Source organism: Procambarus clarkii, chromosome 45 (assembly GCF_040958095.1).
Source record: "Procambarus clarkii isolate CNS0578487 chromosome 45, FALCON_Pclarkii_2.0, whole genome shotgun sequence".
In the NCBI taxonomy this organism is placed as follows: domain Eukaryota; kingdom Metazoa; phylum Arthropoda; class Malacostraca; order Decapoda; family Cambaridae; genus Procambarus; species Procambarus clarkii.
The window spans coordinates 12,044,394-12,069,598 of record NC_091194.1 but is presented as its reverse complement, the minus strand read 5'-3'; the positions used below and the strand labels follow the sequence as shown (position 1 = coordinate 12,069,598).

Genomic DNA, 25,205 nt, shown 5'->3' with positions numbered 1-25,205 from the left:
GTGGGTGCTACAGTGGGTGCTACAGTGGGTGCTACAGTGGGTGCTACAGTGGGGTGCTACAGTGGGTGCTGCAGTGGGTGCTGCAGTGGGTGCTACAGTGGGTGCTACAGTGGGTGCTACAATGAGTGCTACAGTGGGTGCTACAGTGGGTGCAACAGTGTGTGCTACAGTGGGTGCTACAGTGGGTGCTACAGTGGGTGCTACAGTGGGTGCTACAGTGGGTGCTACAGTGAGTGCTACAGTGGGTGCTACAGTGGGTGCTACAGTGGGTGCTACAGTGACAGCAGGAGCCAGATGCCAAACACCTGGCCAGTTAATGTTAAAGTCTTCTCAGCTTTTTACAGTGTTCAAGCGCTAATCATTGCCTCAAGGAAGACTGTAATGGTGTTCCTGCCAGAGTGTCTTCCCAGGTGGTCGGGCTGGGGGTCGAGGCCCATGTGCCGCTTATGGAGGGTAACATGATATTAATGTGTGCTCTGAGAACGTTTAAATTGTTATTATTACTCTCTGTCTCATGTTCTCTCTCTCTCTCTCTCTCTCTCTCTCTCTCTCTCTCTCTCTCTCTCTCTCTCTCTCTCTCTCTCTCTCTCTCTCTCTCTCTCTCTCTCTCTCCTCCGCAACTCGGCTTTCAAACGCCCTATCACTTACTGGCGCAGAAACCATTCCTCTTTTTCTTGAGCTTGTAGAAGCCTCTTGGACACGCCCTGGTGCAGGAGGCCGTCTGTCGCGTGCCCTCCCTGTGGAGCAGGAGGAAGAAGGGCGGCTTGCAGGCCAGACAGCCGTTGACAGCCGAGCACTGAGTACAGCCGAGGGGGCAGGCCAGGTCGACCAGCACACCTGCAGGGTGGCAAAAATAAGATAATATAGATTGCAGATCCTTAGTTTTTACCGGCAACTTAATGTTGGTAAAATGGGTAAAAATTGGGGGGAAATGGGTGAGGTTGTGGGTTATTTCTTGGTTGGGAGACTGGTGAGTGAGTTTGGGCTTGGTATGGGCTCATGGGGGTATACAGCGATCGCTACTACACGTGGGCATGGAAGGTGAGGGGTATTGGGGTGTGGGTATGTTTATCATGTAGAAACACAGCTTACTTGATCTTCCTCCATCTTCCAGGAAGCGGACAACGAGAGAGAGAGAGAGAGAGAGAGAGAGAGAGAGAGAGAGAGAGAGAGAGAGAGAGAGAGAGAGAGAGAGAGAGAGAGAGAGAGAGAGAGAGAGAGAGAGAGAGAGAGAGAGAGTTAGTTCTGGTGTGTTTATATTTGGTGTGCGTACCAAATTAAATTTGTTATGCGTGCGTGTGTGTTGTGCATGCATGCGTGCGTGTGTGTTGTGCATGCAAGCATATTGTTCACTAATCTCGATAAATCTTACCAATATATTAAGCACTGGGCACTATAATGGGCAAGCCAGCGCGCCACCCACATCCACAACTACACCACTCAACAAGCCTCGTAAACAGGCGCTTAATCTCTTCGTTTATCATTTGTTAACGATCAAGTATTTTCACAATGACCATATTCAACATTCATGTAACATTCGTCCTTGTTTTAAGTAATTCTAGAACACTTTTGAGCATTTACCAGGATATAATATAACTTATTCATCGTGGCTGCAAGTGGAATTCTTAATGTTGATCATATTGCACACCGAGAGAGACACACAGTTGCAATACTGGCGACAATCATTGTGAATAATACCCACCGTTATCCCAACATCTTTTCTCTCCATAATTTATTAATTCATTGCATACACATATATTTTACAATCGTGGGAAGGGAAGTCCTAAACCTATTGAATACAGTTTTATTTGAGATAATAACCCACTATTAAAGAAAAACTAATATAAAACGGATATTATATAAGGTAATAGAGGCTGTATTCATATCTCTAATAGCTGGTCTAAGACTACACAAGAGGACCCCAAGATCACAGTTAGCTATAAAAGTGAACACAACAGGCTACAGCATAGCCCTCACGGAAGGTAGGGGGCCCAAGAACTGAAGGACAACTCACACAAATGATCTTCTTAAGTACACACACTAGATCACTTGTATTCAAGGCACGTACATCAGCAACCCAATCCGTGAGATAAGGACAAACACTTCACACAAACAGATGAGATGATTCATGCACTGGACGCTGATCAATGTTTGTGTGTTCGAAGCCGGAGTGTCCTATTGTGCTTGGACTCGTGTCACAAACACAGCCACAAACACCACATACAAACACAGCCACAAATATATATATCGAGACTATAACTGGGTATAACATCTGTGTATATCGAGACTATAACTGGGTATAACATCTGTGTATATCTGGAATATACCTGGAGTTAAGCTTTGCATATTCCCTGGAGGAATATGTGAATTATAATATGATAGAATATCTGACATTCAAGCTGGAAAAGTCATTGGCCAATTGCCTATAAAATAAGTGTAATGTTGGGTTCTAAACTGGAATGGGGGGGGGGTCTAAGCCCCCAAAAGAGTATGGGACCAAAAAATGGGGGGTATGGGACCAATTAATGGGGGGTATGGGACCAAATAGGAAAGGGGGAGTATGGGATGCGATCTCTGAACACATATAAAAGACAGTATAAACTATCCTCAGTTGTAGCCAGCTGTATATTTGTGATCTATCCTGGTTCTAAATATAAATAGTAAGTATAAACTATCCAGTATAAACTAAACTAAACTTACTTACTAAACTGGATAGTTTAAACTATCCAGTATAAACTATCTATATCTCTCAAGATATATCCATAGTATATGTAACAGTAAGATAAAATCCACAAGATAAATGATTTGGCGGGTCGTATTCCCAGGGATAAATTAGAATTAAGGACCTGCCCTATGTGTGAGTGTGCATACGTGGATATGTGTGTGCATATGTGGACTCTATGTGTGTGCTAGTGACTGTATAAGAATGTAACAACTTTTGTATATATAAATAAATGCAAAATAAAATAAATTACTGCTTTTTTTTGTACACCCAGGTATCCACATGTAGAGTAAACCCCAGCTATTGACATCTCTTGACGTCACACTAGTACCTTAAGATGGTGAAGATGACTACAACAGTCTAGTGAAACAGGCATGACGTCACACTATAAAATTTGGGGTTGTAATTGTAAAAAAAAAAAGTTAAGAACCCCCTGGTCTAAGTGGCTACTTTGAGAGTTGTATGCAGGATTAACCGGTGGAAAATCTGGCGGTGAAGTCAAGGGTAATTAACCTGGAGGGTAATTTGGGTTTACCTGAGATGACAGGTAGTCAAGTCAGACAAGCGACCGAGCCCAGCAATATACCTCCCACTAGTTCAACATTTCTCTCTCACAAAACAGCCATTAAACAATCTTTAGAAGACTTTCACTTTTTCCCAAAGTCAAGTTTTGCGAGTTCATATTATATAAAATAAGTACATTATTATAAGGGCAAATATACTACTGGTATGGGATATGTTATAACAGAAGACACACAATGCAAACATAACATTTGAAACGTTTTTACAACCTTCTAAACGTTTTTACAACCTTTTAAACGTTTTTACAACCTATTAAATGTTTTTACATTTCAAACGTTTTTACAACCTTTTAATTGTTATATAGATATTATACAGATTGTTATATGGGTGTTTACAAACACACACACACAGACACACAGATCGGGCGCCGGTGGCTGTCAGGATAGCGCGCTGCACACGTCATCCTGTGGCCCGGGTTCTATTCCCGGCGCCGGCGAGAAACAATGGGTAGAGTTTCTTTCACCTTGATGCTCCTGTCACCTAGCAGTAAATAAGTACCTGGGAGTTAGACAGCTGTTACGGGTTGCTTCCTGGGATGTGTGTGGGTGTGAAAAAAATATATAAAATTCGTTAATAACAGTTGATTAAATGACAGTTGAGAGGCGGGCCGAAAGACCTAAAGCTCAACCCCCGCAAGCACAACTAGGTGAATACACACACTGTGTGCGCCTTGTGGCTGAGTGAACAGCACACTGGATACATTGTCCTGTGAATCGGGGTTCGATCCCCGGCGATGGCGGAAACAAATGGGCAGAGTTTCTTTCACCTTGAAGCGTCTGTTCACCTAGCAGTAAACAGGTACCTGTAAGTTAAGACAGCTGTTACGGGCTGCTTCCTGGGTGTGTATGTGTGTGCGTGAAAAAAAAGGTGATTGATTGACAGTTGAGAGGCGGGCCGAAAGAGCTAAAGCTCAACCCCCGCAAGCACAACTAGGTGAACACACACACACACACACACACACACACACACACACACACACACACACACACACACACACACACACACACACACACACACACGCTACAAGGGGTTCCTGGTTGTGTGCGGGTTGACCCAAACATGTGTGGTAATATGGCTCACTTGAGTAAGTATGAATTATGTATCAGTGTTTGTCACACGAGAAGCTATGTATAACATGTGTCAGTAATTATATATCACTTGTCAGTGTCATGTATGTCAGTATCGCATGGCGGTGACATATATGTAACAGTACGTAAATCGTGTCCCATGCCTCAGTGTGTACAACCTGTTAGTAAGCATCTCTCTCTCTCTCTCTCTCTCTCTCTCTCTCTCTCTCTCTCTCTCTCTCTCTCTCTCTCTCTCTCTCTCCCTGGCACAACATGTAATATTATACATGCTGCTCTGAATTCCTGGGAAAACAAGAATCCAAGCTCCGAGTTGAGCTGTGAGCCAGAGACAGAGTGATTCGTCAGGAAGAACACAGAGGACGGCCAACCTGTCCTCTGACAAAGAACGTCGCATTTCCATTGTCTCTGATACATAAGGTCGGACTTGAAAAATGGAAGCGGCTGGCGAAAGTGACGTACTGTCCCGTTTTCTGTTTTGGGTCCTCTGGTAGGTTAGGAGAGGACACTTTCAATTGAGTGTTTTATTGGCATTAAGAAACCTTAGGAGGACGAGATAACCTCAGTGTTGACTCTTTTATAGAGAACATGTTTACGATACTACTAGGAAAGTACGTGTAGAAACAATTCTATTAAATGTTCCCAGATCAGTGGATAATACTTTGACATACTGTAGGAAAAACAAACTGTTTTGCAACTTTTCTTTCAAAGTACTTAGCCCGACGGTTGGTGATGCCAGAGTCGTTGTGGGGGTCAGTCTGAAACTTTTGGTATGTTGTACTCTCCTGTATTCTGACAACCCGGATCCGATCATGTTGGGCGTGTACCCCAGAGCAATCAGGGTGCAAAACTGCATGAGGCATCTGGCCTCCAACCTTAGACAGACAGATAGACATTTCTAACTTATATAGACATGACCTCAAGTAAATATACACATAGAGGTTATTTTCCCTTGGCCACAAATAATGTGCCCGTTTCAAGCGGGAACACTTACGACATTTTACGCTAAAAACTCCCCAAAGCAACTAAGGAGCCATTAACGAACCCTGGATTGGCTAACGAGGCAATTATCGCTTGAGCTAGTTACTAGGACTGCGGATAAATACTCGTTCAACGACGGCAAGCTGGTCTCATCAGTAACAAAGTTTTCCCCCCACAAGGCTTTATTGCGGGTTTTTACACTAAGAAGATAAAAGGGAACCATTGGGCTCTGAGGTTACGAATTCCTGCACCGGACCTTATCGAGGCGCTGTGAACGACTTGGTCTATACAGAAGAGTACCAGTTTGGGGAGCTTTTAAAGTGGTCTTTTATGGCCTTTATAGGAGCGAATTAATGGTGGGAGAGAGAGAGAGAGAGAGAGAGAGAGAGAGAGAGAGAGAGAGAGAGAGAGAGAGAGAGAGAGAGAGAGAGAGAGAGAGAGAGAGAGAGAGAGAGAGACAGACAGACAGACAGACAGACAGACAGACAGACAGACAGACAGACAGACAGACAGACAGACAGAAAGAAACATTTCTCCAACAAGACAAATCCCCTCCCCCCCACACACACTTGGATAGTTTTCAGCATGACTTACTTGGCCTCAATAAACCTACTTAACGCTCCATGTCACACAGATAACAAGGAATTAAATCAAGCTTTATAGAACCGGATCCAAATAAAAATTACAAAATAATGCACAAGAGGAACAAAAGAAGTGTGCAGGAGAGTGAGAAGGGGCAGCAAGGTGAGGGAGACGCAGGGAAAAGAGAACACAATTATATTTATATGTGAAAAAATAAATATAAATATTTCTTCTCAATATTCCTTATGTTTATCTTCACTGAAGCAGGAAGATTAAAAATTAACTCTCCAAAGTTCATCTTTACTTTTCATTTGGATATGACGAATAGTGATTCGATTCGTAAGGTCTCACCTCACATTCTCAAAGACAAAATCTACTGTGTAATATTGTTTCAGATTTAGCTATACTCAGAACGAAGTGTCCATGTAGCACGGGCTATGGTGAGCCCGTAACTACTGTGTAAATTAGCACCTGGTTATATCCTCTAATGGTGAGGTGATAGGTGACATGGATGGATGACATTATATGGGGTATTAATGGGGTAGTAAATTAAGAGTGTGACATGTTGGCAGCGTTTGTTCATCTGGTTGGTTCTGTTCCTGTTACAGGGTCATTCGGTCCAGCTTCTGCACTGGTCCGGGGTCTTGAAGTGGGTAGAGGGTAACTGTGTAGTAGCTGGTTATTGATGGCTGGTCTAGATGTCTTGATATGCAGCGCTTCTCTGATGTCTAATCTTCTATGGTCATTGTATCTATCAATTATGTCGGTGTTGCTCGTTTAAATATTCCTGGTGATCGTCTCGTTGTGTGTGGCGATTATATGTTCCTTGATAAATAAAATAAAAATTAAAAATGAACTTTTAGAGAGTTAGTTTTTTATCTTCCTGTTTCAGTGAAGAAAAACGTAAGGAATATCGAGAAGATTCGTGCCAGAATCATAAATCTAAAACTTTCTGTCGTTTATAAATATTTCCTTCTGAAGATGTATTAATATACAAAAGTACTTAAGGAAATTCCTGTTTCAATTCTTCCTCCGTGGTCTGACACTGTCACATTTTTCATCAAGTGTTAATTTTCGTGATTTACACACACACACACATATTATATATATATATATATATATATATATATATATATATATATATATATATATATATATATATATATATATATATATATATATATACGCAATTGACGATCACAAAACACTGATCATTTTATGCGGAAAATCCACAGAGAAATATGAAATGAGGTGAACGTTTCGGCTTGTTAAAGCCTTTGTCAACACCAGACTGACTAAAGGAGAAGGGAGAAGGGGGAGGATATATAGGCCGACACCTGACCAACCCATCCCTAGGGAAAGAATTAACCAGAAACAGGTATAGCTTAGCTTAGAATGGTCAAAGAGGATTAAGCGGTCAGAGAATAAGGATGAAAGATTAAAGAAAAGCCTCATGAACACACAATATATGAATATAAAATTATAATGAGACATTGTAAGCCTCTCTATCAGAGTTTTTTCTTAAATTGTTGTGCAATATTATGACTTAAAAATGGATCAAGTTTGTACATTCCAGTACTAACATTAAGAAGATTTGGATACTGACTAATTAGAGCAGACTCAATTAAATTCCGTTCCACGAAATCCCCACAATTGGTAATGCTTTTTGCCCCATCCCACTTAATATTGTGATCGCATAAACTCGTATGTAGATAAAATGCATTAGACGTTTGGGCAGTTCTAATACTATAAGCATGTTGTGACAACCGCAACTGTAAGGACTTTCCTGTTTGTCCAAGGTACACAGACTCACAATCATTGCAGGGAATCGAATACACACAACCTGCTGTGTCAGGGGAGTTTTTTATTAAATTGGATTTGATCGTACTATTAGTGAACACCAAATTTATATTAAGTTTCTTAAAAATCAGAGACAATTTTTCAAGTCCACTCGCATAAGGTACCACCAATAAGTTAATAATTTCTGGTTTCGCCTTAGGGACGTGATTATAAAACGTACGCTTGGCTTGTTCAAACGAGAAATCCAAAAACCTCCTAGGATATTGTAAACTCTTCCCAATTTTATATATTTTAGGATATATGAAATCTAAAATATATGAAATTCTCCTTTAGTCAGTCTGGTGTTGACAAAGGCTTTAACAAGCCGAAACGTTCACCTCATTTCATATTTCTCTGGATTTTCCATATATATATATATATATATATATATATATATATATATATATATATATATATATATATATATATATATATATATACTATTCTATTCAAGGGAGTGTTGTATGTTCCCTTCCATCAACTGTATAGTGCTGTATTACCTACAAATAAATTAGGTTACAGATAAAAATGTTACAGTAGATGATTACAGTTTTTGTCAGTCTCATGCACTCAGTTGGTGTTCCCTCTCTGCATCACCTCCCTGTGGCGCTGGAGGAACAGGTAGTCGGCAGCCCTTGTACCTATCTATCCCAGATCCTTGTTCTCGTATCCCTCCCAAGCGCTGTATATTCATACTACCCTAATACCTCCCCAGGATAATTACCTTACCCTAGCAGGACAAAGGGTTGTTAAGAGGTCCGTCTAGATGATGTCAATACATCTTGTATGTCAATCCTTAGAGGTTTGAAATTTAAGAAGTTCACAATATGAGAACATTATTCGTTAAGGTACCACCTTGCTACAATGAACCTTGCACTCAGAGGAAATGGCATCAAAACAATGCAGTTTGCAAAGTTATGGACTTTAATGAGGTGGGTGTGTGAGGAATGGTATCCTGCCGAGAGCCTCCCTGGAAACACAAACCAAAACTGTCTCTATTTTCTGCTTGTTATAACTTGTAATAAAGTTGTTACATCTTGGCTTAACGTGTTTATGACGTATTAGAACGATGTTACAACTTGCTATATTGGTTGTTATAACTGGTTAGCAGGTGTTAAAACTTGTTCGAACGTTGTACCAACGTCGTAGTTTCGGTGTCTGTCTGGCGGGCTTCACCCTGAAGCATGACTCTTTCAGTCCGTTCCTCCGTGAGACGGTCCCAGCCCGACTCTCCACTCTCTGCTCGGCACAGAGCTGCGACCACCACACCGCCTGGTCCGCGGGCTCAAGTGACCCCAATGAGCTACATACGTCTCTAGTTATTTTAAATTTTACGAATTGATAGGAGTCAGGATTCATCAAGCATTTATGCAACTACCTACGAAACCTCTACATCTTTCCTTAATCAAGGTTTTATTTACATTTATTAAACACTTTAAGAGCGTTGAAACTTCACAACCCAAGAGTATCATTGCTATAAACAACCCCGTAAAACCATTCATAGGAAGGTTGAGAACTATTTCCAGAATCAGCTTTGGCTTGTTTAAGATTCGCTACCTGGAACAAAAAGTTCCAAGTAGCACGGGCTATGGTGAGCCCGTATCAACTTTGTCATATTGTGACGTCGTCTTACAGCCTAGTGCAGACGACGAGAGGTAGAGTGAGAAGCCTCGTAGCCTCGGAGGTGTGAGAACGATAACTGTCGTTAGCCCTGCAGTAGCCAATACCTTCGTCTCCCTAAACCTTATCGCCCGTGACCCCTATTCACACCGAATAGGCCTGGTCAGGGGACCGGGCCGCGGGGTCGTTGAGTTCCGAAATGAACATCAAGATATCCGCAAGGGAACACACGCGAACAAATTTCACAGTGATCATCTCTCAACGATCACCATTATAACACGATTAGGATAACATTGTGGCTACATTGTTACACACACACACACACACACACACACACACATATATATATATATATATATATATATATATATATATATATATATATATATATATATATATATATATATATATTAGTATATTTTGGTAGCAGTCTTTCCTGTTGACATATATTATTAAATATGACCGAAAAAGTAAGATTAATAATTCTAACACGAATTTTCTCAATCTTTCGTACATTACGCTTCACTGTTGGAGGTAAATCAAAAATCACTTCTCCAAAATTCATTTTTATTTCTAGTCTGACGCGACACGGGCGCGTTTCGTAAAACTTATTACATTTTCAAAGACTTCACAAATACACAACTGATTAGAACTTACGTCTCTCTGATATTATATCTACATTTGAGTGAGGTGGGAAGGGTGATGTGGCATTAACACAAGACAGAACAGGAGGGGATATTAATAGGGTATTAAAAGTATCAACACAAGACAGAACAGAAACAATGGGTATTGAATAGAAGTGTTTGTAGAAAGCCTATTGGTCCATATTTCTTGATGCTTCTATATTGGAGCGGAGTCTTGAGGTGGGTAGAATATAGTTGTGCAATAATTGGCTGTTGATTGCTGGTGTTGACTTCTTGATGTGTAGTGCCTCGCAAACGTCAAGCCGCCTGCTATCGCTGTATCTATCGATGATTTCTGTGTTGTTTACTAGGATTTCTCTGGCGATGGTTTGGTTATGGGAAGAGATTATATGTTCCTTAATGGAGCCCTAATAATGAATTTTGGAGAAGTGATTTTTGATTTACCTCCAACAGTGAAGCGTAATGTACGAAAGATTGAGAAAATTCGTGTTAGAATTATTAATCTTACTTTTTCGGTCATATTTAATAATATATATATATATATATATATATATATATATATATATATATATATATATATATATATATATATATATATATTAACATGGTCGCAGGCCAGATATAAGGCAGTCACATATGACACTTGTGATGACCACATGACACCCGTGACGTCATATGACACACTCGTGGCTTCTGAACAAGGTGTCAGAACACGCTATAGCTGACGTCCGCTGATCAATTAAACTCTGGTTGACGAAGGATTAATGGGATATAAAAATGGAGCTGCCTCACACTGGCTAATATCCCAACAAACGCAAAACATCCCCGCAGCATTGTAAATGTTGTCACAACGTCGTGTTAAAACGTTGCAACAACGTGTAAAAATGCTCTGAAAAACGGTGTGAAAATCTTGTAACACTATTGTAAAACGATGCATGCGATGTAAAAACGCTGTAACAACATTGTAAAAATGTTGTAGGAATGTTGTAAATACGATGGAACAACCTTTTAAGCATGTTGTAACAACCTTGTGTACGTGTTGTAACAACCGTGTAAAATTGATGTAACAATGTTGTTAAATTTCGTAATTTATTACATAAAAATAACAATAAAAATTTTAGTTACGTACATGTGCAGCTTAATGTATAAAACAAGGTTTAGGAGCGTACACGTGTACGTAATAAAACAAATAGGCTTTATTGATATACAAATATTTGACTTCTACATCAGATTTATTAACATACACTAAATAAGAATTGAATTCTACAGTCCAGTTTATTCCACTGTGCTACAAAGTGAATATAAATAAACTATAAAACACGAGAGACTCAATAAGGCGACACCGTTCATCAATTAAAAAGCGACATGGTGGAGAATTCATTAACAGAATGCTGCTAATTAGTCTTCCGCGCTTGGAATCTGTTTATGGATAGTTGTTGCTCATTAGTGTTTTGTGATGGTGGGTGGGGGGATGGGGGGGGGGGGGATGGGGGGGGGGTCGAGGGAGATTATGGGGTCGGTGTTGTGAGGTGGTCACCATCACTGGTCCACCATCATCACTATCACACCCGGGCTCACCGCCGTCTAGAAATCACAGTACTACCCCGTCCTTGTCTGGTGGTGGCGAGGCTTGAGAACATGGGTAATAGTCAGGAACAATTATGCTGCCGCCGAGATCTCCCTCGACACTGTAAACGTGCTTGTTTACTGACAGTTCCAGCTAGAGTGGGCCAAGTCTTAAGGTGGGGCAAGTCTTAAGGTGGGGCAAGTCTTGGGTGGGGCAAGTCTTGGGACGAGTCAACTTGAATGGTCCTCTACCTTGTCCAAACGTCCGAGAGAGAATGGGGATTAGTAAAGCTTGTATATATTTTTCATACAAAGTTTTGCAACCACTGCTGTCGTGCAGATATGATCCGCACAAGCGAGCATGGAAGTCAATCATGCTTCCAATTTGAGCATCGCCACGGGTCTTTTTTGGCATCATTACCTCAAACAGGATACGAACAGATGAGGAAGTTAATAGACAAACTTTCTTTACTAGAGGAAACCTCAAACCATCTTAATGATAATAATTTCTTGGCTGCATTGTTTACTAGCTTCAACATGCGGCACTTGTCGTTGACAAATTCAACTTATTTAACGCTGAGACCCAAATTTCCGTGTTTCATTCTTACATTAGTCTTAGTGGGTGGCGGACAGCACGCTGGACTTGTGATCCTGTGGTCCTGGGTTCGATCCCAGGCACCGGCGAGAAACAATGGGTAGAGTTTCTTTCACCCTATGCCCCTGTTACCTAGCAGTAAAATAGGTACCTGGGTGTTAGTCAGCTGTCACGGGCTGTTTCCTGGGGGTGGAGGCCTGGTCGAGGACCGGGCCGCGGGGACACTAAAAAAAGCCCCGAAATCATCTCAAGATAACTCAAGAAGATAGTGACCTTGTACTGCTTGGCTACGTATGCATATTGCCTGCATCATGTCAGGAAACAAATGTATCCTGCCATCTCCTACAGCAGGAAAATATATTTTTTAGGCTTTGATTAATGACCCTAATGGTAGTTGATATTTCCTCTCTGGCATAAGTATAGGTTAAAGTGCCAATCATCAACATTGGCTTGGGCTTCAGAGGTGTATTTTGGTTGCTGGTTTAATCATTCCACAACAAAGGGCCAAGAACACTTCTCTCTTATTTGCTGGCACTATTTTGGCGGCCTTCAGACTCTACTTTATGAGTTCATTTTGAGTTCATTCCTGAAGGTAATCACTTATTGGCTGCATTCAGGAACAAGACATAGTGTTTCCTGCTTAACCGGTAATCAAGACCGCCAGACCCAAATCAAAGACTACTACTGGAATGAAGCTTCCAGATTCTGCTCCGATGAAAACTACTCTTAGAGCCCGTTTTTGAAGGTAGTCTTTCATTAGCTGTAAAATTGGCGCCTGAGATACCTAGTGCTTGAAGCTTTGCTAGTAATCCAGAAAGATATACAGGATCACAGACACTTGCAATGTTCAGTGCAATTACACAGCTGAACTTGGATTCATTTGTGGCTCATGCCACAAATAGAGATGTTACACAAAAGGTCAAAATCAGAACGACCTTTCCTGAAACCATGTCAATGGTTAGTGGTAACCCACAGTAACCTATTCCCCAGGTTACTGTGTGTTACACAGTAACTGATGATGTTAAAACATTTGTTTAATTGGTTGTGATTACTGCCTCAAGATTTGTATCATCGACAGAAGAGACACTGACGTGAAGTTGCTGACACCCGATTGTGGATTGGAATTAATATAGCCTTCTTCTATAAGGAAGAGCCTTGTTTTCTGTGCTGCGTATGATTGGTAAAAGTGTGTGAGAGGTGATTGATAACTGCTGCTCTCTCTCTCTCTCTCACTACTTGAAATTGTTAACCCTGTAACATTGTGGGTAAAACTATTTATGAACAAAGGCTATCGCCGGCTCGTACGATCTTCCCCCTTATAACAAACTGCAATACAGTAGGAAATGAACAAAATCACTCGCAGTTTAGAAAGCATCGCTGCTTCTTTGAACACCTAACAAACATGACAGACGCTAAAAACCACAAATTAAACTTAATCTAAGCAAGATGAGTATATTTATCTTATGACCTTAAGGGAATGGCTGCAATCAGAGACGAGGAGCCATTACACGGTGCTCATATGACTATCAGTATTTCTTTACCCACTTACAATAATTTTCAGATTCATCCGGTTTGTTTACTGTTAGGTAAACACCTACTGTCAGGTATTGCTTCTTTGGTGTGTGTGACAGAGAGAGAGAGAGAGAGAGAGAGAGAGAGAGAGAGAGAGAGAGAGAGAGAGAGAGAGAGAGAGAGAGAGAGAGAGAGAGAGAGAGAGAGAGAGAGAGAGAGAGACAGAGACAGACAGACAGCGATAGACAGACAGACAGACAGACAGGATTGAGTACGCAACACTTGCATTTTTGCACACGATACGAACATTGGGCTTTTTCAGAAGAAAAATCAATTCAAGATGATATAAATAAACTCTTGAAATATACTAAAGATTGGCAAATCTAGTTTAATGCTGAGAAATGTATGGCTCTGAGGGTAGGTGGTGATGATGACCTAAAGAGATATCAGCTGGAGGGTTGAATTGAAATGCGAGAAAGATCTTGGGGGGTTATCATTACAACTTAAGAACATAGGGATAATGGAAAAGGCAATAGACCTATTAGCTCGTGCGAGGCCGCTCCCATTGGTCCATGCCAGGCAGCTGCTACTGACCTATCTAAGACAGCTCCTATTGGCCCATATGAGAGAGCCCCTATTGACCCCCCCATGCAAGGCAGCTCTTATTAATTCCTAACTATTCATAGATATTCATACCCATATGAATATCTAACTAGATATTCATACCCATATGAATATCTAACCTACGCTTGAAACACACGAAGGGTTCCCATGTCTATTATGTTACCCGGGGGACTTAATAAATAGTGGGTTGTAAATACCCAATTTACAAACCAGTGTTTACACTGATCTCTCCTGGACCTTATCTTATCTCATTTGTATCAAAAATATAGAAGTAAGAAATTAGTGTTTTTAAATTAAATTGATCGATCGTTCGACTGACACATCGACTGATCGACCGACCGAATGGCTGATTGTCTGACTGGCATACTGACTATAGGACACACTGATTTTCTGACTGATTGTCTGACTGGCACACAAGTTGCTTGACTGTTTGCATTAATGATTGCCTGACTATGTGACTGATTGTGCGACCGACTGTCTAACTGAATGATTGGTTGTCTGTCTGATTGACTGTCTGACTGACTAGGGATCTGACTGATTGACTATCGAACTGATTGACTATCTGAGTGACATTCTGATAGCCTGACTGACTAACAGGCAATCTGTCCTTGTAATTATGTAATTAAAGACAGTCAGTCAGTCAGCCACAGTCACTCAGTCAGACAACTAATCAGTCAAGCAGTACGATTAGGTAATTACGAGGAGGAAGGTAAGGTAATTACCAGAAGAAAGTATTAACCCAGAACAGTTCTATAAGCAGATGAAAGGGATATAAGAACAAGGCTCTGGGAAAGGGCGGAGGACAGGAACGACGCCCAACCCCTTGGACCATCGGGGGATCGAACACTCACCCTGCAAGAAGCGAGGCCGTCGCTGTATATACCGACCAGTCCAAGTGGATACATCAGTCGAATCATGTATCAGTGACGGACGATAAGCCACAGCGCAAGTGACGTGTTCAGGTACACATGGCCCCCCTGTGGGCAGGTCAGGGGACCATTCATGGCGTCAAGGGGAGCCGGTCGGCCGAGCGGATAGCACGCTGGACTTGTGATCCTGTGGTCTAGGGTTCGATCCCGGGCGCCGGCAAGAAACAATGGGCAGAGTTTCTTTCACCCTTTGCCCCTGATACCTAGCAGTAAAATAGGTACCTGGGTGTTAGTCAGCTGTCACGGGCTGCTTCCTGCGGATGGAGGCTTGGTCGAGGACCGGGCCGCGGGGACACTAAAAACCCCGAAATCATCTCAAGATAACCTCAAGGGGACCATTCATGGCGTCAAGGGACCACTCGTAACGTCAGAGACCTTTCATGACGTCAGGGACCATTCATGACATCAGGGAGACCACTCATGGCGTCAGGGGGGACCATTCAAGACGTCAGGGAGACCACTCATGACGTCAGGGACCATTCATGCCATCAGGGAGACCACTCATGACGTCAGGGAGACCACTCATGACGTCAGGGGGGACCATTCAAGACGTCAGGGGCCTGCATGCAGGTGCACATTTGCATGCATGATGTGCAGTGCCAGCAATTCTACTTAGCATTCAGAACCCGTCTTCCGTCTGATGGTCTTCATTTGCATAAATCTAATTGCATGACTTTGCGCCTTTCACAGACACAAAATTCAGTGGGAAACGACACCTGCAACACTAAATTAATCTCTTATTACCTGAGTCTTATTTAAGGTGACACAAGAGTGGCAATAGACCACACATATATATAACTTCAGTGGTGTGTGCTCTCAATATTACTGCATGAGTCACTTGGACTCTACGAGTCAATTGGACTCTACGAGTTACTTGGACTCTACGAGTCAATTGGACTCTACGAGCCAATTTGACTCTACGAGTCAATTGGACTCTACGAGTCAACTGAACTGTACGAAGGAACTGTGCTATTCAAGTGAACTAGACTTTCAAATATTCTATATTCTAGGTCTCTCTATATGAGAGGGCCTAGAATGTATGAGTTAAGTGGGCTGGCTATACAGGGAAATAAGACTATGCAAGGGAACTGGACTGCCAGTTCCTGCCATTTGACCGTGAGTCAAATGGACTGTGTGAGGGAACTGGAAAGTTAGGGGTTTGGTTTTGAAAGTTGGGGGTTTTGAAAGTTAGGGGTTTTGAAAGTTGGGGGTTTTGAAAGTTGGGGGTTTTGAAAGTTGGGGGTTTTGAAAGTTGGGGGTTTTGAAAGTTGGGGGTTTTGAAAGTTGGGGGTTTTAAAGTTGGGGGTTTTGAAAGTTGGGGGTTTTGAAAGTTGGGGGGTTTGAAAGTTGGGGGTTTTGAAAGTTGGGGGTTTTGAAAGTTGGGGGTTTTGAAAGTTGGGGGTTTTGAAAGTTGGGGGTTTTGAAAGTTGGGGGTTTTGAAAGTTGGGGGTTTTGAAAGTTGGGGGTTTTGAAAGTTGGAGGTTTTGAAAGTTGGGGGTTTTGAAAGTTGGGGGGTTTTGAAAGTTGGGGGGTTTTGAAAGTTGGGGGGTTTTGAAAGTTAGGGGTTTTGAAAGTTGGGGGTTTTGAAAGTTGGGGGTTTTGAAAGTTGGGGGTTTTGAAAGTTGGGGGTTTTGAAAGTTGGGGGTTTTGAAAGTTGGGGGGCTTTGAAAGTTGGGGGTTTTGAAAGTTGGGGGTTTTGAAAGTTGGGGGTTTTGAAAGTTGGGGGTTTTGAAAGTTAGGGGTTTTGAAGGTTGGGGGTTTTGAAAGTTGGGAGTTTTGAAAGTTGGGGTTTGGAAAGTTGGGGGGTTTTGATAGTTGGGGGTTTTGAAAGTAAGGGGTTTTGAAGGTTGGGGGTTTTGAAAGTTGGGGGTTTTGAAAGTTGGGGGTTTTGAAAGTTGGGGGTTTGGAAAGTTGGGGGGGTTTGATAGTTGGGGGTTTTGAAATTTGGGGTTTTTTGAAATGTGGGGATTGCATCTTGGGGATAGTCAGTAGTTCCACCTTGGAAGGGGAGGGGGCGGGGCAGGGGGGCACATGGATCAAGCCTAAAGAATATATATTCACAGGCTTGCTGTCCCCAACAAAGACGAATCACATATGGGCCTCAGATGATCTCGTGTACCATCCTGGTGACCTATACCCGGGTATATTGTGACATGCTAACTCAACTATGAGGGGATACGAACGTGTTCCGTTGGGGGGGTGACAGATCAGCCGTCCCGTACCACTGAAGAGGTGGCGGGAGGCGTCGTCCACGTGACCAGACGCCAGTCTAGGGGGTGGGGGGAGTAGTGGGGGTGGGGGGGAGTAGTGGGGGTGGGGGGGGAGAGGGGGGTATTCTCAATGGAGTGAATGACTGGGATTTCCAACCGTACCAGACAGTGTTGCCACTTGTTTACCTTACCAGGGACGTTATGGTGATTCCCCAGCAGTTACGTGCGCGTGTTCTAGACACCCAACACACACACTTATATGATAAAATGTCTTAAGTGACGACGTTTCCGTCTTTTCCGGTCCTAGATTACGTCTTAATATAGGTCTGGAACGGACTGAAACATCTTTTTATTCATATATGTGGGTTGGGTACCTAATATGTTAAGATTAAACTATAATATCACAGTCTAGATACTACAGTTAATTTACCAGAAGTCTTCAGGAGGAGTGAAGACGACAACAACGACAGACTAGAGATAACCCCATACGGGTGCCTGCTAATGTTAGGTGACCAACAACGCTGCTGGATCATTAACTTCTACAAAGAAAGAAAATGTGGCTGAGAAAATGTCTCTGGTCAATTTAGTATTTATGAGGCTAGCAATGCTAGGTTATTTGCGGATGTAGGAAAAGTCTCTCAGTGAAAGGGGGAGGGGAGGTGTGGAGACATGAGGGGGGAGGGGGGGTGCAGGTAGGTAAGTACACTGTTCTTACATATTTGCCAAATTCTATACTTACATATATGTAATTATTGAAAATAAATTTCACCGCTTACACCCTCAGTCTTCCAGTGGATAGGAGTATGAGTTTTATGAGCTCATAAACTCCTACTGCAGCCTATAGGTTAATGAGATCCTTGTGTTATTTCTTGTCAATATTTGAAGCTGTGTGTGTGGAGTCTGCCTCCACCACTTGAAGCTGTGTGTGTGAAGTCTGCCTCCACCACTTGAAGCTGTGTGTGTGAAGTCTGCCTCCACCACTTGAAGCTGTGTGTGAAGTCTGCCTCCACCACTTGAAGCTGTGTGTGAAGTCTGCCTCCACCACTTGAAGCTGTGTGTGTGGGGTCTGCCTCCACCACTTGAAGCTGTGTGTGTGGGGTCTGCCTCCACCACTTGAAGCTGTGTGTGTGGAGTCTGCCTCCACCACTTGAAGCTGTGTGTGTGGGGTCTGCCTCCACCACTTGAAGCTGTGTGTGTGGGGTCTGCCTCCACCACTTGAAGCTGTGTGTGTGGGGTCTGCCTCCACCACTTGAAGCTGTGTGTGTGGGGTCTGCCTCCACCACTTGAAGCTGTGTGTGTGGGGTCTGCCTCCACCACTTGAAGCTGTGTGTGTGGAGTCTGCCTCCACCACTTAACTACTCAACACATGTAACCTGTTCATTTATAATTATAAATTCTTTGTCTCTGCGGCTCATTTGGTTAGAGAGTGTCCACCTGTGTGTCCACGTGCATCGCCACTAAATATTCTGTCCTTGTTTGTCGCTTATATTCCACACTAGAATTTTGAATGTGATCGTGTCTATATGTTGTGTTCCAGCGACTCCTTGAGTCTTTCCTCGTAAATCTTGCCTCTCAGCTCTGGGACTCGTCTGGTGGCATACCTTGCAAGTTTCTCCAACTTTCGAATTTGTGATTATTAAGATATGGCTTCCAGGCTGGTGCCGCATATTCCAGTATTGATCCAATGTATGTGGTCCGGAAGGTGGTGAGAGATTCTGTACAGATTTAGGTAATTGTTATATTGGCCAATCTCCAGCATGCAGCTGATTATATATATATATATATATATATATATATATATATATATATATATATATATATATATATATATATATATATATATATATATATATATATATATAAATATATATATATATATATATATATATATATATATATATATATATATATATATATATATATATATATATATATATATATATATATATATATATATATATATGTTTGATGAGGGCTTCTAATGACTGGTTCGGTGTATTATCAACTCCTAAGTCTGTCCCATTCCAGGTGTAGTATTTCTTAATCATATGGTATGTTTTCAGCCTTGTCTTTCCGGCACCCAGGTTCATTACGTTGCACCTGCTTGAGTTAAACTCTAAGGGCCACTTTCTGGATAGTTGTTTCATTATATTCATATCAATTTGCAGTTGCTTGTAGTGTTGCATTACATGCAACAACCTCATAACTGCTGAATCATCAGCAAACATAATTCAAACCATTCTGGTAGGTGGTTTGAATTAGAAACATGACTGGTTCTAGTCCTGACCTGAGTGTGACCTGGCTGTCGACATCCAGCTCTGATGCTCCCTTATCCACTAGTGAACTTTCTCTGTCACACTTGTTTGTTTCTCTATCTTGTGCCTTAGGTTACTGTGTCGTACTGTGTCGACAGTACTCTCTGGCAGTCCACAAATTTACAATCTGCTTACTCTTCCCCCTATCTTATCTGATGTCGGTTGCACGGTCATAGACTAATGTAGTGTGTGTGTGAGGTAGGACTTACTCTCCCTCAACCCGTGCTGGCAGTGGACAATATGGACCTGCCACTCTGGGTGTTCTACTAGACGTGCCTCTATCTAAATGGGGAGTGGGGGAGGAAACTGGGTATGATAGAGCAGGTTTTGGGGAGGGAAGCAGGTGTGGGCAAGAGGAAGAAGGTAAGCAGGAGTGGGTATAAGCGCAAAGAAGGTAATATAATGATATTAATGGGGTGTTCATGACTGGGGTTTTCCCTCAAGCATGACCCTGACTGCTGGCCTCACACAAGACACGACCGCTGAATGACCTCCTCCTCCTGCCCTTAAACAATGAGGATCAACGCTCCAATGCCTCACACACACACCCGGATGTTCTCCACCTGCCCCCCTGCATCCTTCCTGCCTCCTCATCCTCCTCCTTAATGATGACATTACTCTTTTACCCGGGTATTTGAACAGTTTATTTTGGTCCGTCTGAGGTCTGACTCCCCTTCCCACTATATCTTACTACACCCACCAGGACCACTACACCCTGTGTAGGACACTACACCCTGTGGAGGACACTACACCCTGTGGAGGACACTACACCCTGTGTAGGACACTACACCCTGTGGAGGACACTACACCATGTGGAGGACACTACACCCTGTGGAGGACACTACACCCTGTGGAGGACACTACACCCTGTGTAGGACGCTACACCCTGTGGAGGACACTACACCCTGTGGAGGACACTACACCCTGTGGAGGACACTACACCCTGTGGAGGACACTACACCCTGTGGAGGACACTACACCCTGTGGAGGACACTACACCCTGTGGAGGACACTACACCCTGTGTAGGACGCTACACCCTGTGGAGGACACTACACCCTGTGGAGGACACTACACCCTGTGGAGGACACTACACCCTGTGGAGGACACTACACCCTGTGTAGGACGCTACACTCTGTGGAGGACACTACACCCTGTGGAGGACACTACACCCTGTGGAGGACACTACACCCTGTGTAGGACGCTACACTCTGTGGAGGACACTACACCCTGTGGAGGACACTACACCCTGTGGAGGACACTACACCCTGTGTAGGACGCTACACCCTGTGGAGGACACTACACCCTGTGGAGGACACTACACCCTGTGGAGGACACTACACCCTGTGTAGGACGCTACACTCTGTGGAGGACACTACACCCTGTGGAGGACACTACACCCTGTGGAGGACACTACACCCTGTGTAGGACACTACACCCTGTGGAGGACACTACACCCTGTGGAGGACACTACACCCTGTGTAGGACACTACACCCTGTGGAGGACACTACACCCGCCAGGACCACTACACCCTGTGTAGGACACTACACCCTGTGGAGGACACTACACCCTGTGTAGGACACTACACCCTGTGGAGGACACTACACCCTGTGTAGGACACTACACCCGCCAGGACCACTACACCCTGTGGAGGACACTACACCCTGTGGAGGACACTACACCCTGTGGAGGACACTACACCCTGTGGGGTAGACAACATGGTTGAAGAAGACCGCACTTATGGGAAAGATTACATCATTGGGGGAGATCAACCACCACTGGCTGTGGCTCGCAACTGGATGGGTGATCCCGTGGAGGCAGTCTTCACCCTTGGCTAAGGGGGGACATCAACACACCCATTGGCCCCCTTTCCCCCCTTAGACCTCCCACAACCCATCCTCCTGTTTAATCAGTACATATAATAAGGATGAGAACCATAGAACACATATTGACGTAAAACACAAATAGAAAGTAGAATTCGGTACTGTTAAATTTGGACAATGAAAAAGGTTTTACACTGATGTTACAATGAAAACCTAACCTAGTCTAACCTTCCTAGGCGTAATACACGCTATCTAAGGCCTTGTATAGTACATATATGTGCTATACTAGACCTAAGAATATTGGTTTGTTTCTTTATGTTGTTTTGGACTCTAGGGTGAAAAGTACTATATTCTGCTGTGTAATTGTTCATAACGTTTATATGTAAGATGGGCCACATGGTTACGCAAAGTACTCTATCCTAGACGCCACACCCACCCGTCATGGTGTGGTTGGTGTGTCCTGGCCACACCCACCCGTCATGGTGTGGTTGGTGTGTTGTGGCCACACCCACCCGTCATGGTGTGGTTGGTGTGTTGTGGCCACACCCACCCGTCATGGTGTGGTTGGTGTGTCCTGGCCACACCCACCCGTCATGGTGTGGTTGGTGTGTCCTGGCCACACCCACCCGTCATGGTGTGGTTGGGGTGTTGTGGCCACACCCACCCGTCATGGTGTGGTTGGTGTGTCCTGGCCACACCCACCCGTCATGGTGTGGTTGGTGTGTCCTGGCCACACCCACCCGTCATGGTGTGGTTGGTGTGTTGTGGCCACACCCACCCGTCATGGTGTGGTTGGTGTGTTGTGGCCACACCCACCCGTCATGGTGTGGTTGGTGTGTTGTGGCCACACCCACCCGTCATGGTGTGGTTGGTGTGTTGTGGCCACACCCACCCGTCATGGTGTGGTTGGTGTGTCCTGGCCACACCCACCCGTCATGGTGTGGTTGGTGTGTCCTGGCCACACCCACCCGTCATGGTGTGGTTGGTGTGTCCTGGCCACACCCACCCGTCATGGTGTGGTTGGTGTGTTGTGGCCACACCCACCCGTCATGGTGTGGTTGGTGTGTTGTGGCCACACCCACCCGTCATGGTTTGGTTGGTGTGTTGTGGCCACACCCACCCGTCATGGTGTGGTTGGGGTGTTGTGGCCACACCCACCCGTCATGGTGTGGTTGGGGTGTTGTGGCCACACCCACCCGTCATGGTGTGGTTGGTGTGTTGTGGCCACACCCACCCGTCATGGTGTGGTTGGGGTGTTGTGGCCACACCCACCCGTCATGGTGTGGTTGGGGTGTTGTGGCCACACCCACCCGTCATGGTGTGGTTGGTGTGTCCTGGCCACACCCACCCGTCATGGTGTGGTTGGTGTGTTGTGGCCACACCCACCCGTCATGGTGTGGTTGGTGTGTCCTGGCCACACCCACCCGTCATGGTGTGGTTGGTGTGTTGTGGCCACACCCACCCGTCATGGTGTGGTTGGTGTGTCCTGGCCACACCCACCCGTCATGGTGTGGTTGGTGTGTCCTGGCCACACCCACCCGTCATGGTGTGGTTGGTGTGTCCTGGCCACACCCACCCGTCATGGTGTGGTTGGTGTGTCCTGGCCACACCCACCCGTCATGGTGTGGTTGGTGTGTCCTGGCCACACCCACCCGTCATGGTGTGGTTGGTGTGTCCTGGCCACACCCACCCGTCATGGTGTGGTTGGTGTGTCCTGGCCACACCCACCCGTCATGGTGTGGTTGGTGTGTCCTGGCCACACCCACCCGTCATGGTGTGGTTGGTGTGTCCTGGCCACACCCACCCGTCATGGTGTGGTTGGTGTGTCCTGGCCACACCCACCCGTCATGGTGTGGTTGGTGTGTTGTGGCCACACCCACCCGTCATGGTGTGGTTGGTGTGTCCTGGCCACACCCACCCGTCATGGTGTGGTTGGTGTGTCGTGGCCACACCCACCCGTCATGGTGTGGTTGGTGTGTCGTGGCCACACCCACCCGTCATGGTGTGGTTGGTGTGTCGTGGCCACACCCACCCGTCATGGTGTGGTTGGTGTGTCCTGGCCACACCCACCCGTCATGGTGTGGTTGGTGTGTCGTGGCCACACCCACCCGTCATGGTGTGGTTGGTGTGTTGTGGCCACACCCACCCGTCATGGTGTGGTTGGTGTGCTATGGCCACACCCACCCGTCATGGTGTGGTTGGTGTGCTATGGCCACACCCACCCGTCATGGTGTGGTTGGTGTGCTATGGCCACACCCACCCGTCATGGTGTGGTTGGTGTGCTATGGCCACACCCACCCGTCATGGTGTGGTTGGTGTGCTATGGCCACACCCACCCGTCATGGTGTGGTTGGTGTGCTATGGCCACACCCACCCGTCATGGTGTGGTTGGTGTGTTGTGGCCACACCCACCCGTCATGGTGTGGTTGGTGTGTTCTGGCCACACCCACCCGTCATGGTGTGGTTGGTGTGTCCTGGCCACACCCACCCGTCATGGTGTGGTTGGTGTGTCCTGGCCACACCCACCCGTCATGGTGTGGTTGGTGTGTTGTGGCCACACCCACCCGTCATGGTGTGGTTGGTGTGTTCTGGCCACACCCACCCGTCATGGTGTGGTTGGTGTGTTCTGGCCACACCCACCCGTCATGGTGTGGTTGGTGTGTCCTGGCCACACCCACCCGTCATGGTGTGGTTGGTGTGTCGTGGCCACACCCACCCGTCATGGTGTGGTTGGTGTGTCCTGGCCACACCCACCCGTCATGGTGTGGTTGGTGTGTTGTGGCCACACCCACCCGTCATGGTGTGGTTGGTGTGTCCTGGCCACACCCACCCGTCATGGTGTGGTTGGTGTGTCCTGGCCACACCCACCCGTCATGGTGTGGTAGGTGTGTCCTGGCCACACCCACCCGTCATGGTGTGGTTGGTGTGTTGTGGCCACACCCACCCGTCATGGTGTGGTAGGTGTGTCCTGGCCACACCCACCCGCCATGGTGTGGTTGGTGTGTCCTGGCCACACCCACCCGTCATGGTGTGGTTGGTGTGTTGTACCACCAGTCATAAACAGGTGTGGCTGGCAACATACAGTGTTGGTACAAGCATAATAATCACATATATTGACTCTGCCACAACGGCGCGGCCAACATTGTTCCTGGGGCGGTCTGGGAAGATATTGACCCATTATCACCTCGTAATGGGTGTGAAAATTGGTAGTGATCTTCCCAGCTGTGGCGGTTGGGTAGAGGTGTTGATAACAGCGCCAGGAACCGTTAAACATGGCATTATATTTTGTTTGTTAATGAAATTACAGTTGTGGGTTATTAAATCTATCATTGTTGTTGTTTTGCTGATATGGCTAGGGAGGTGCTACTCTGAACAAAAAGTTGCAAGTAGCACGGGCTATGGTGAGCCCGCAGTGGACTTGCCTGGCACAGGAGCGGGGATCTAACTAAAAATCAGATGCGCGTGGTACTTATAGTGAGAGGAGGGAGGGGGGAGGAGAGAGGTGAGGTTCAGGAAGTGATGATGGATGAGGGTGAGACCAGTGAGGTGATGGTGATGGTGAGACCAGTAAGGTGAT

The 25,205-nt window shown here is 45.0% G+C and overlaps 1 protein-coding gene across 4 annotated transcripts in view; it reads right to left on the bottom strand.

The window, feature by feature from the left end:
• LOC123769766 (R-spondin-3) overlaps nucleotides 1-25,205 on the bottom strand; it is a 101,908-nt gene that overhangs the window by 19,665 nt on the left and 57,038 nt on the right. For all 4 annotated transcript variants that reach the window (XR_011222122.1, XR_011222124.1, XR_011222123.1 and 1 more), the window contains exon 3: nucleotides 649-837. Coding sequence is in view for 1 of the 4 variants with exons in the window: in XM_045761010.2 (XP_045616966.2) it covers nucleotides 649-837 (189 nt within the window). In the remaining 3 variants the exon portion in view is untranslated. The remainder of the gene's footprint in view (nucleotides 1-648; nucleotides 838-25,205) is intronic.